Source organism: Mesoplodon bidens (genome assembly GCF_964165515.1).
Source record: "Mesoplodon bidens genome assembly, chromosome: 20".
Lineage (NCBI taxonomy): Eukaryota > Metazoa > Chordata > Mammalia > Artiodactyla > Ziphiidae > Mesoplodon > Mesoplodon bidens.
Genome location: NC_138181.1, coordinates 10,094,481 through 10,106,657, shown reverse-complemented (window position 1 = coordinate 10,106,657; position 12,177 = coordinate 10,094,481). Strand labels below are relative to the sequence as shown.

At 46.4% G+C, this 12,177-nt stretch overlaps 1 protein-coding gene across 1 annotated transcript in view; it reads right to left on the bottom strand.

Moving 5' to 3' along the window:
- Window positions 1-11,888, bottom strand: part of ZMAT4 (zinc finger matrin-type 4) — a gene marked incomplete at both ends in the record, with an annotated part of 212,228 nt that extends 200,340 nt beyond the window's left edge. Inside the window, one exon of the mRNA XM_081221023.1 lies at window positions 11,787-11,888. Coding sequence (XP_081077149.1) covers window positions 11,787-11,888 — 102 coding nt within the window. The remainder of the gene's footprint in view (window positions 1-11,786) is intronic.
- Between the last annotated feature and the right edge of the window lie 289 nt (window positions 11,889-12,177).

Sequence of the window (12,177 nt, the reverse complement as noted above, 5' to 3'; positions counted from 1 at the left end):
GAAGATGATGCTTTGCTGCTTTAAAGTAAGTGACGGAATCCCATAGAATTCCCCAGGTTAAACACAGGGGCTGCTTTAGCGCCACAGAAAACTGGGGAGTAAGATGAGAGGTATCATTTAGGGCCAAACCTGGAGAGGTTTAGTTTCCAGTAAGTCAAGAGCTACAAAGAATTAATGAAAACACGGATGGGTTGGATTTCTGGAACCGGAAGGTGGAGAAACATCTCAAGTCAAACGCAACATCTGGGACTGCAAGGCCAGAGCAGAAGGAGGAATATTTGGGGCAGAGATAGAAGAGAGTTTTGCTCTATTTTTCCTATTTTCTCAGTAAAATCTAAAACTTTCCACCTGCCTGTAGGTTTTTCAAGGTGAGGGCGGGACTGTTTCTATAGTTGAGTCAGTAGAGTGTGTGGACAGGAGAGTCTTCCCAGCAGCTAGCATCGTGGTGGCACAGATGTGCCCAGAGGCCAGGAAACCTGAAGGATGGGGCAGGGAGAAGGGGGCTGCAGGGAGAAGGGGGCTGCAGGCAGGAGGGGGCAATTTGAAGGTGGTAGGGATCCTGCCTGAGTACGTACAATTATGCCTTTGTATGATCCTCAGGGAAAGGGATGGAATTCAAAGCTAGAAACATTCCACTCAAAATTAAAGCATCTTAGTAAAAGCTAAAAGGAACGAATTAAATGCTCAAATCACAGAGAGGGAGGGAAATATGATGCCCTCAACATCTTCTCCAAGCATCAGAAGAAACGTGGGCAAGACACCACAGCTGACAGCAACACTCCAACCCACTTCCTTAGGTCATTAGCCTTCAAGATTCCCCTGTCTGCTAACATCTTAAAAAAATCAACAAGCCCAGATGGCTCAATGACTCGGAAGTCGGAAATGCGTATGCTTTCAAGGGAATGCCGGGAACGGAAAACTGGAAGAAAAATTGTCACTGTCAAAAACCATTCAGTAGGAGCCAGGAGCATCTTCCTGCTACCAGAGTTTTATCGAGCCTGCCAAGGAGTCATCATTCAATTCAGTAATTTTTTTCTTTACAAACTGTGATACATTCATATCATGAGAATCTAAGCCACAATTAAAACAAACAAAAAGTGGAGGGTCGGGGCATCCCTGGTGGCGCAGTGGTTGAGAGTCCGCCTGCCGATGCAGGGGACACGGGTTCGTGCCCTGGTCCGGGAGGATCCCACATGCCATGGAGCGGCTGGGCCCGTGAGCCATGGCCACTGAGCCTGCGCGTCTGGAGCCTGTGCTCTGCAACAGGAGAGGCCACAGCAGTGAGAGGCCCGCGTACCGCAAAAAAAAAAAAAAAAAAGTGGAGGGGCTAGCTTGCTGCCGTTTGTGAAAAATAAAGAAAAGGAAAAATTAAGTTGTAGCAACATGGGTGGACCTAGAGATTATCATACTGGGTGAAATAAGTCAGACAGAGAAAGACAAAAATCATATGATATCGCTTATATATGGACTCTAAAAAAAAATGGTACAAATGAACTTATTTACAAAACGGAAATAGAGTCATAGATGTAGAAAACAAACTTATGGTTACCGGGGGGAAAGTGGTGGTGGGGAGGGATAAACTGGGAGATTGCAACTGACATATTTACACGACTATATATAAAATAGGTAACTAATCAGGACCTACTGTATAGCACAGGGAACTCTACACCATACTTTGTAATGAGCTCTATGGGAAAAGAAACTAAATAAGAGTGGATATATGTACATGTATAACTGTTACACTTTGCTGTTCAGCAGAAAGTAACACAACACTGTAAATCAACTCTAATAAAATTTTTTTTAAAAATTAAGCTGCATTGATATGCATAGATCATTTCAAAGAAAATCGGTCACCCAGGATTCTTCTGAGAAGGAGAACTCCGTAGCTGAGAAACAGGAATAAGTGGAAGAATTTTCACATTATACACTCTTCCCCCCTTTTTGAATTTTGAGTCATATAAATTTACCCCTTCGTCAAAAAAAATGAATAAAATGTTAAAAATAAAAAGATTAAATATTGATATGTTTATCCCCTGCTCTTTTCTTCAAAGACTTTAAGAAGACATATCAAAATACATCCACCTCTAACGCAAAAGGATGAAATAAATAATTGAGAGGTACAGATTTAAATTAAAACAGGGGAAAGAAAATAATAACATCCAGAGGTAAAGTGAGCGCAAAAAATGTGCACACAAAATCCTGTTGCTGGATGTGGCCATAAATCTGGTGGATAAAGCAAAGCAGGAAACTAGATCAGAGTCAAGGGCCTGTGATAAAGCAGCCTCTCAAGCAGAAGAACACCTTTTCTTATAAGGGAGAGCAAAGAGAAATTTCTCCCAAACATCCATCTTTAGAAGATGCTGAGATACCAAGGATAGATCCCCAGCTTCTGCCCACAGATGGAGAGCCCCTGAGTGTGGGGTAGGCAGGCCGCTCACCACCTGGGCCCCCCAGGGCTCAGAGCCTGGCAGACCGGATGGCGGGGCCCAAAAAGGCAGAGCAGAGGGGGATCCTCCCAGTTAGACATGCCACTCAGAACACAGGCTCCAAATTCCAAATGGAAAATCTCTGGGCTTGACCAATTAAGTTGGAGGAGTTGGAGAGAAAATCCTCATTTGATAGCATTGTATTTCTTTGTCTCAGACAAACAACACATGCTGGCTTCAGTTTTCCACACATCATGGAAATGAAATAGGCATCAACTTCACAGGGGCCCCCAGACACGCGATTGCCAGAGTTGTTTGTTTGTTTTTAATACATTTATTTATTTTTGGCTGCGTTGGGTCTTCGTTACTGCGCGCGGGCTTTCTCTAGTTGCGGCAAGCAGGGGCTACTCTTCATTGTGGTGCGCAGGCTTCTCATTGAGGTGACTTCTCTTGTTGTGGAGTGCGGGCTCTAGGCACGCGGGCTTCAGTAGTTGTGGCTCGCGGGCTCAGTAGTTGTGGCTCGCGGGCTCTAGAGTGCAGGCTCAGTAGTTGTGGAGCACGGGCTTAGTTGCTCCGCGGCATGTGGGATCTTCCCGGACCAGGGCTCGAACCTGTGTCCCCTGCATTGGCAGGCGGATTCTTCACCACTGTGCCACCAGGGAAGTTCCCCAGAGTTGTTTTTTACATGTTTGTTTGTCAAGAGCACTCCCTTGGGGATGTACAGCCTTTCCTCTCTTCCTCTTTCTTCTCCACACGCCCCCCTCCATCCCCAACGAACCCACAGCAGGTCCTAGTCACGATGTCCCTCTGGTGTCACACACATGCAGTGCATAGAGGCAGTGCTGTATGTTCACCACACCGGCTCCATTTTCCTCCAGGGAACCCAGCTAAGCCACATTGGTTGCCCAGCTTCTCATGCAGTCAGGAGAAAACATAGGCCTGAGGTCTGGTCAGTGGAATGTGGGTGAATATGGTGTTGTCACTCGCAGACCTGGCCCCTAAAACGTCCTGCACAGTCACCCACATTGCCCATCGGTCCCTAAAATGTCAGCTGGACTTTGATACTCAGAGCAACTGATGGCTCTATCATCTTTGTCAGGAGCAAAGACAGTGGAGCCTCTGTCAACTTTTGTCCTAAATAATTACATGGTAGAAAACCCCCTCTGCTAGCTAACCCACAATGGGCTATAATGCAGGCAGTAAAGAAATTTTTATTTCTAAGATGCCGAGATTTTTGTGACTGCAGTTAGCCTACGTTGTCTAAGGTAGAAATGGGGGTTCTCCCATAACAAGACACCAAATATTTGGCATTGGCTTAGCAGATGGAGAGTTAGGTGGGGAGGGTACACATACAGCAGATCCGGGATACACAGTGACAAAATCGTGGCAAAGCTACTGCCTATAGTACCCTGGAGGGCAGACCTGCCTCCAGAGCTTATGGTGCTAGAACTGGCTGGTTCTGCACGAGGAAGTGGTTAAAATTCTAAGAAAACTACAAGAGGATGGGAAAGCAGATTGCTTGGAGAGATGTTACCTGTTCCTAGCTGCCTGGTGCTGATGTTCAGCTAGGTTTTTTTTTTTTTTTTTTTTTTTTGCGGTATGTGGGCCTCTCACTGCTGTGGCCTCTCCCGTTGCGGAGCACAGGCTCCGGACGCGCAGGCTCAGCGGCCATGGCTCACGGGCCCAGCCGCTCCGCGGCATGTGGGATCCTCCCAGACCGGGGCACGAACCCGCATCCCCTGCATCGGCAGGCGGACTCTCAACCACTGCGCCACCAGGGAGGCCCTCAGCTAGGTTTTTATAGAAGTATCTAAGAACTACAAGAACTATGATGTGTAGCTGACTCACTAGCAAACAGACATAAGCAAAATAAAAAGCTATTTCAGAAATTTGAGACTTAGGGAGTTGGAAAAGTCATTTGCTAATTGCTTCTAGTCACCTCAAAGAGATGTCATTTTTTAACTTTTTTTTTTTTTTTTTTTTGGCGGTACGCGGGCCTCCCACTGTTGTGGCCTCTCCCGTTGCGGAGCACAGGCTCCGGACGCGCAGGCTCAGCGGCCATGGCTCACAGGCCCAGCCGCTCCGTGACACGTGGGATCTTCCCTGACCAGGGCACGAACACGTGTCCCCTGCATCGGCTAGCGGACTCTCAACCACTGCGCCACCAGGGAAGCCCTTAACTTTTCTTTTAATTGAAGTATAGTTGATTTACAATATTATGTTAGTTTCAGGTGTACAACATAACGATCCCCAATTTTTATAGATCATACTCCATTTATAGTTATTATAAAATATTGGCTATATTCCCTGTGCTGTAAAATATATCCTTGTAGCTTATATATTTTATACATAGTAGTTTGTACCTCTTGATCCCCTACCCCATCTTGCCCCTTCCCTCGTTGCCTCTCTGTCATTTTAAAAGACACTGTGTATTGGAGACCCCGTGAGCTTTCTCAGTTGCACGTGGTGACTCAGGCCTTTGGCAAAAATCAGATTAAGGATGGGTCTTTCCACCCACTTTTAGATAACCTCAAGGTAGCCACGATGAAACTGAAAAATAGAGGCACAGAAGTGAGGAAGCAATATAATAAACAGCCTTGAAATTATGTCTGGGAAACGCTGTATGGTTGTGACACGAGGAGCTTTCTGAAAGGAAACAAATCAGAAGCCTTCTATATTACTGAGAGAATTGTATTACTAAAGCTGTTCTGATCTGGAATTAGAAAAGCTTTGAATAGTCTCCAAACCTTAAATCAATCTCAGGCAGAAAGTGGGCTGTGAGTGCTGGTGGTCCCCAAGGAGGCTGGAGGACCCAGGATCCATTTCACATGTGTCAAGGAGGACCATGGACGGACAAGGAAGAACTCTGGGGGCAGAGCCAGGGATCCCTGGGGAAAATGAACAAAAAGTCCCTCCCAGAGGGGAAGATCGGAATCTATTTGGGTAACTTCCCCCACTCCCTGGAAAGAGAAACTTCCCAATGCCTGCCCTGCAGGATGTCGACTTTGCTGTGGGCTAATGGTTACTCTTTGCCTTCTTTTCTTCCTTTTTCAGATGGAAAACATTACTGCTGTCGTCACCACTCTAAAGTGTAAGAGGGGGAGAGATGACATTTCTCTTTTGTTCCTTGGTGGCTGAACCAAGAGGACTCACATCCACAACTGATAGAGAAAGCCACTCCCCTCCTGGAGATCCTGACATTTGAGCTGTAGGCAGTGACTGGGTAGCACCTGGAGGCTGTTCCCATGGAGATGGGATGCATGTTCCACATGCCCCAGGGAGAATGTAATGGTGACCAGAGGGGTTGACGCGGCAGAGATGATCCTGTGTGTTCACTGCACCCCTTCCATCTCCTTAAACATTGAAAGAGCATTTCCCAGCTTCCCCTGCAGTTAAGTGGGACCATGTGACTGAGTTCCAGCCAATGGAGTGTGGCCTGGCTCCTAAAATCCTCTGAGTGACGTCATATGCTCTCAGCAAATGAGAACTCATTAACCACCTGCTCTTAACCAATGAGCAGTAAGCACAGCGTCTGACAACTGCTCTTGGTCAATATCTGTGTTGTCCCGAGTCGAGTGTGTTCTTCTGCCTGGCATTGTCTACTTCACTGTAGTTTCTCTATTAATCATTTATTTTATGTTCCAGTAAACTGTCTTAACTAATAATACGTGATAAAAGGTAAACTGGCCAGACCTGCTGGAATAAACAATAGAAAAACATAAGAATAGGAACAAATTTCACAGAAGCTCAAGAGTCTTCATGAATTGGTCAAGAAACAGACATTGAAGAGTATCAGGCAATCAGGGACATGAGGAAAGGTAGTAAGAATTGCTTTAGCCTGGGCAGATGCACCAATCATTGTAGTAAGAGCATCTGGGAGAAATTAAGCACGTCATGACTATAAGAGATCTGAAGAGACGAAAACAGCAAATCTCAGTGTACAGTGCAAAGGAGGCATCTCCACAGGACCCTGCAATAAAGATCTTTTATTTTCCTCACACAGTTAGCACTTGCATCTCCAGGAGCACATCACCAGTGGTACCCAGGAGAGATGCGAGTGGTGTGAGGATACAGTGAGCCCTGCCAATATTCAAGTCCAGTTAGCGTGGTACCTGGCAGGACTGATGCAGAAACACAACACAACATTGACCCCCAACTCTCACAACATGTGCTAGGAGTTGTCCAGCTTGCATGCTCACTCAGGCAAGTCGCAAAAGGAAGAAGCAAAGTGGAGAAGAAGGTGTGAGGGACTAAGGGGGAGAAGGCAATAAAGGCATTGGTAACACCAAAAAGTCAAGCCACTAATCAGCATATATTGGAGACCTCATGTTTACCTGGTTATCTCTACCCAGGAAACACTTATGCCCCATTCACTATTGGACCTATAGAGACTAAGAGACTGCCCTTCAGCTCTTCCCCACCTTCAACAGAAGCTGAGGAAGGCAGAGTTCTGTTGGAAGGCCATCAAAACAGGTGAAACTGAAAAATCCGTTTCAGCATGCCCCTGCAGGCCCAATGCACCTGTCGCTAGATTCTGGCATTCCCGTGGGGACTGAAGGTCTCACTTGCCAGGACTGACATTACTACAAGACTCAGAGATGCCTGAGGAGTTCCCCATCAGCCTAGAGAACCGCCTGGCCTATAACTTCAAAACTGTCACCTGTACATTGAAGGCCGCTCCGGGAGTACAGAGCGACTCCGAACGTACACCATCGCGCCGTCCGGTGCACCCACGGACGCTTCCGTTACACCTGCCCCACTGCTTCCCCCTGCCAGTCCCCACCGCAACCTCCTCATCACCCTTGAAGTGCCAATGAGCAACAAACAGGGGCCAAGCTGTGGAAATAAATGAGAAACACAGTGCAGGACTCTGGCCTGCCCTCAGGAAGCTTGCAATCTTGTTTGGAGGCGCCTCTGAGACATGGATTTCACAAGCAGTGATCAATTACACAGCCGGCAAGGTAACACAAAACGGGCAAGGAATCGGGGCTGGCCTGTTGATGGATGGCTCCCTTGGGTCTGCCTAACAGGAGTTTTTTCTCTCCTGCTAGATCTGATCATTCATCTTCTTCCTTTAGTTTTACTCCAGAAAATAATCTTTCTGTCCTTTTGGTTTCAGTTCTCATAGTCTTCCAATCCTCTTCTTCCTACACTTAGAAAAGCAGCCCTTCCCTCATGGCCTCAAGGGGAAACAAGTTCTAACCTCTGTAACATTCAGGCATATCCATTTGAAAGCTTTCTCTTCCCCTCTGTGTCTGTGTCTACTTGTTCTATTGATTCAGACTATTCAACCAGCGAGCAGAGACAACATCTAATTATATTTTCCACCGAAACATTACATGTTACTAATGCTTAGCAAGTACGAAAAACAATAATGTCTTTATGTTTCCCCTTTTTTTCAGCCCAGAACTTCATATGTAAAAAGAGATCTTAAAAGTATAGCATGGAAGGGTTTGGTCCATTAGACATATATTAGGTTGTGTCCTCCTGTACAAAGGTTCAGGCTTTTAAATGGGACATGAAGCTATTAGCCATTACACGTCTGCTTTGTTGTTTTTCCTCCAACTTCAGCGGACTGGCACGTTAGTCTCTAGGCAAAAGTCATATCAAGAGCTGTTCTTTTCCCAACAATACATCTTGACCACCAACGATGGGCTGTCACTCAGAAATGCACAATGATTTTTTACACTCTCAAATACTTAAGAGCCTCACAAGAGTCCAGACTCCCCTTTGCTTACCCCTTGATCCCACCCTACCTGTAGGTGCTGCCAGCCTCTCTTCTCCAACACAAATCTTCCAGGCCAGCCAGGCCAGCCTCCTTGGAGATTCCAAGGCTTCTTATTCTAGTAACCTCTAAATTTAACCCATCCACTGAAACCTCGAAAACCCATGTCATCCCCAAAAATCTCTCTTGACCATAATAGCTCTTGGTGATGACTCACCCTTTTGAATTTGGAATATGCAAAGATCTAAAAAATTAACAGCACAACATAGCATATACATCAGACAGTCCAATGGGCAGAAGAATGAACATTCTGTTTATATCAAGTTAGATCAGCCTCTTTTTAGGAGCAGAATCTACAGAGCCTGTTCTCGGTATCACACACATAGATACCACACTGAACTAGCCATGGCTTTTCCTTTCCAAGGAAGTTTATGAGCCTCTTGGAGGCAGGGACTATTCCTCACATAACCCAGAACCGCCTGCAATATCAAACGCTAATAGTGCTGGGCACGCAGATAATACACCGAAGATTCCCACTGATTTGCCCTGTAGGGAGGCTGGGAATATGATCTGGTCAAACTGAGAGTAAAATCATATTCAAGCAATAAATCAGTGAAAGAGCACTGAGAATAACCGTAGCCCTATTTTCAATGAACTGACTGGTCTTGGGACCGTAACGGAGCTGGACCCTATGAGACCTTCCCAGAATGGACACCCACCCATGTCATCCGCCTGCCTCTCTGTCTGTAGGAGAACGTTAGTCACAGAATAAATTTAATCAGAGAAGTGAGAAAATGCAGAAAGAAAGGAAAATGGTCAAGCAAGACAAATAATAATACTTTAACCATTAAACAAAGTCAAGGACCTTTAGTTCTTCCTCCAGGACTATAAATAATATTCTGAGCCATGTCCTTCAAGCTGTTTTGCAGATACTGAAACCCTCAACAGGTGGGAGAAGTTAACTGTGTGCTGCCCACAAACACACAGACCCTAGGCCGGCTGGAGCCAGAAGGCTGACGATGCTGATTCCCACTCACCTAACCACCGACCAATCAGAAGGATGTCCACGTGCTCACCACGCCCTGCTCCTTGAACACCGTAAGACCCCTCACTACCGGCACCAGGGTGGGACACACAGTCTTGAGGGCATTAGGCCCCCTTTGCCTGGCAAAGCAATAAAACTATTTCTTTCTACTTCCCCCAAAGCTCTGTCTCCGAGATTTAATCCAGCCCCGGTGTACAGTGGTCAAATTTTGGCAACAGAACTCACAGAGACCCACTCTACGTGCAATTTCAGCAGAGGGGGTGTGGGGGTGTGGGGGGGAGGGATGAATGGCATGAAAATATCAGTTCTCAAATGGCCTTTGAGATCATCTGATAGGAGCCATCCTCCTAGAGATGAAGAACGTCTCCAACCGAAGCTGGAAGACCAGAGACCACACAAGGTGTGCTCAGTCCCAGCTACACCCTTTCCGCACTCACAGCGGCTCTGCATGTGTGTTTCCCCCGAAGCAAGTACCCACCTCTACCTGGAAGCAGGGGATGAACCCTCGCCCAGAGTTCCCATCCCTGGTTAACAGGGACACATTTCATGTTGTTCTGATGATATGTAACTGGGTTAACTGCAAATCTGCTGTGATTGCTTTCTCTTCTCCCTCTCATCTACGCTACACGCAACAAATCTTAACCCATCCTCTAAACAATTAAGTTATGCCACAGCTGGTACAGTGTGGTAACAGGAAGACTTGAGTTCAAATAACTAAACCCGTAACTGAGCAGCTAAGATGTTTTTCCTTTAAAAAATTTTTTTTTGGCTATTTTCGATTTTCTGACATTACTTCTGTAGCTCAGGTAACAACAAAGCTGTGTTTGGACAGTGTCACCAGGTTATTTTTGTAAACAAAAGCTCACTGAACAGCTCTGATGTGCACATGCTGTCCCAGGAACTACGGAAGATCAAATGAATAAAACTCTCTTTCTGGCCTCAAGAATCTAGTAAGATGATTAAAAATGGAACCCAAAAAGTCTAATAAAGGGAGAACATAATAGGAGGCTGTGGAATTTCAGAGCAGGGACAAATTCTCTGATTTTCCTTCACCGGTGAAATGGAATTAATAAAAAACATATGTGTTTACAAAGCAACATCTACAGAATTTAGAAATTTTTTTTTTTTTTTTTTTTTTTTGCGGTACACGGGACTCTCACTGTTGTGGCCTCTCCCGCTGCGGAGCACAGGCTCCGGATGCGCAGGCTCAGCAGCCATGGCTCACGGGCCCAGCCACTCCGCGGCATGTGGGATCCTCCCCGACCGGGGCACGAACCCGTGTCCCCTGCATCGGCAGGCGGACTCTCAACCACTGCGCCACCAGGGAAGCCCTAGAAATTCTTAATTTCAAAAGATGGCTATCTTCCATTTTGATCATTCTTCTGCATTCACATTTCTTTCCTCTTCCACTCAGTTGCCTACTGACAAAAGAACATGCTGACTTTTTTCACAGAGGCTGATTTTTAAAAGTTTTCTCTGAAGAGCAAGTTTTCTTTGCCTTCATCCAAATATTGACGCCATAGAGTTAATAACGAGCAATAATGTAATGTTGCACGTTTGCCACACTGTACAACTTCCGAAGTGTTTTCACAAATGCTATTACAAGGGGTCTCTCTGGTCACCACAGAACCCTGAGGAGAACACATGGTCCGATGAATGCGCCGCTCAGTGTGTGTGTCTGCATGTGATTATTATTATTTTCCTCGTGCGTGGAGGAATCTGAGGCTCAGAGGAGTTTGGTGAGTGACAGGGACAACTGGCATTTGTCAGACAAAAAGAAAATTGCTGGCTAAGCCCTCTAAGCTAAAATTACTTACAAATTATTGCCCTTGAAAGCTCACGTTCTCGCTGGTATATGTTCTCTTGCAAAGCTAACGGCCCTGAGAAGCATCTGGGGGCCCAGGCTCCCCTTTTCTCCACACGTGCCCCGCCGCCTTTCCCTCCTCAGAAACTGGTCGACCTCTCTCCTCTCATCCTGTCTTCCCAATAAAAGATCAAAAAGCAGCCATTTGAACTTCCATCCTAAAAAGCCAAAGCCAGTGAATTATGTCCTTCAAGAGTATTTGGGCTTTAAAACTTGGGCATCCCCCTGCGGGGGGATGTCTTCTTGCTAATAAACACTTTTGGGGGCAGCAGCCAGAAGGTGGAAGGAATTTGGTGCTGAACCACTGATGCTGCTATGTTTCCCTCCAGTGATGAAGAAAGGGCCTCTGAGCTTTTCTTCGGGGTCAGAGAAGGAAAGAGAAGCTGGCACCAATGAAACCTGGGCTGTGTCCCTGAAAGGGACTTCAGGGATGAGCAATGACAGATTTAACCAGTACAGAAAGCCCACTGGGTCCCCAGGGGCTGAGGGACAAAGAAAAAAGCAGAATCTGGGGAGCAGCCAGGGGCCTGAGAGTGACATCCCCAACGCTCTCTCCAACCCCACGCGTGCACATCTGTCCTGGCCTGATCTGAGACTCGCCGGCTCAAGCCCTGTGCTTCTCGAGATCTGCCCCAGGTCCAGAAAGCAGCACCCTCAAGTCCCACAGCCTGGACCCAGGCTTCTCTTGCTTCCATTTGACACACTAAGTGGGAGAAGCTTTCTTACCTCGTAGTGGGCCACGCGCTGAGATTCCGATATCAGCTGTGCACTGCACACCTTGCAGTAACTGTCTGTAAATAAATCCTGATCGATATCGGAGGACTTCATCAGGCTAAAAGAGAATCAAGAGAAGAGAAAGGCAAGATGAATCCACTGCTTCGGTTTTTAAGCAGGACACTAAGCGTGTGAGGAAGCCAGGAGCCCGGTACCAGATCCAGTGATGGTGACAGTGGGGGAGATCTCCCCAAACCTTTGGGGTGACCATGTCAATCGACCTCTGTAAGCATACAGGTGACCATTTTCTCATAAATGCTCAACGGCATGGCTGATACCCCGAAAAACTGAAATCCAGCTTTAGTTTTCTTTGTTTGACAAACCAGACCTACATCTACTGTAT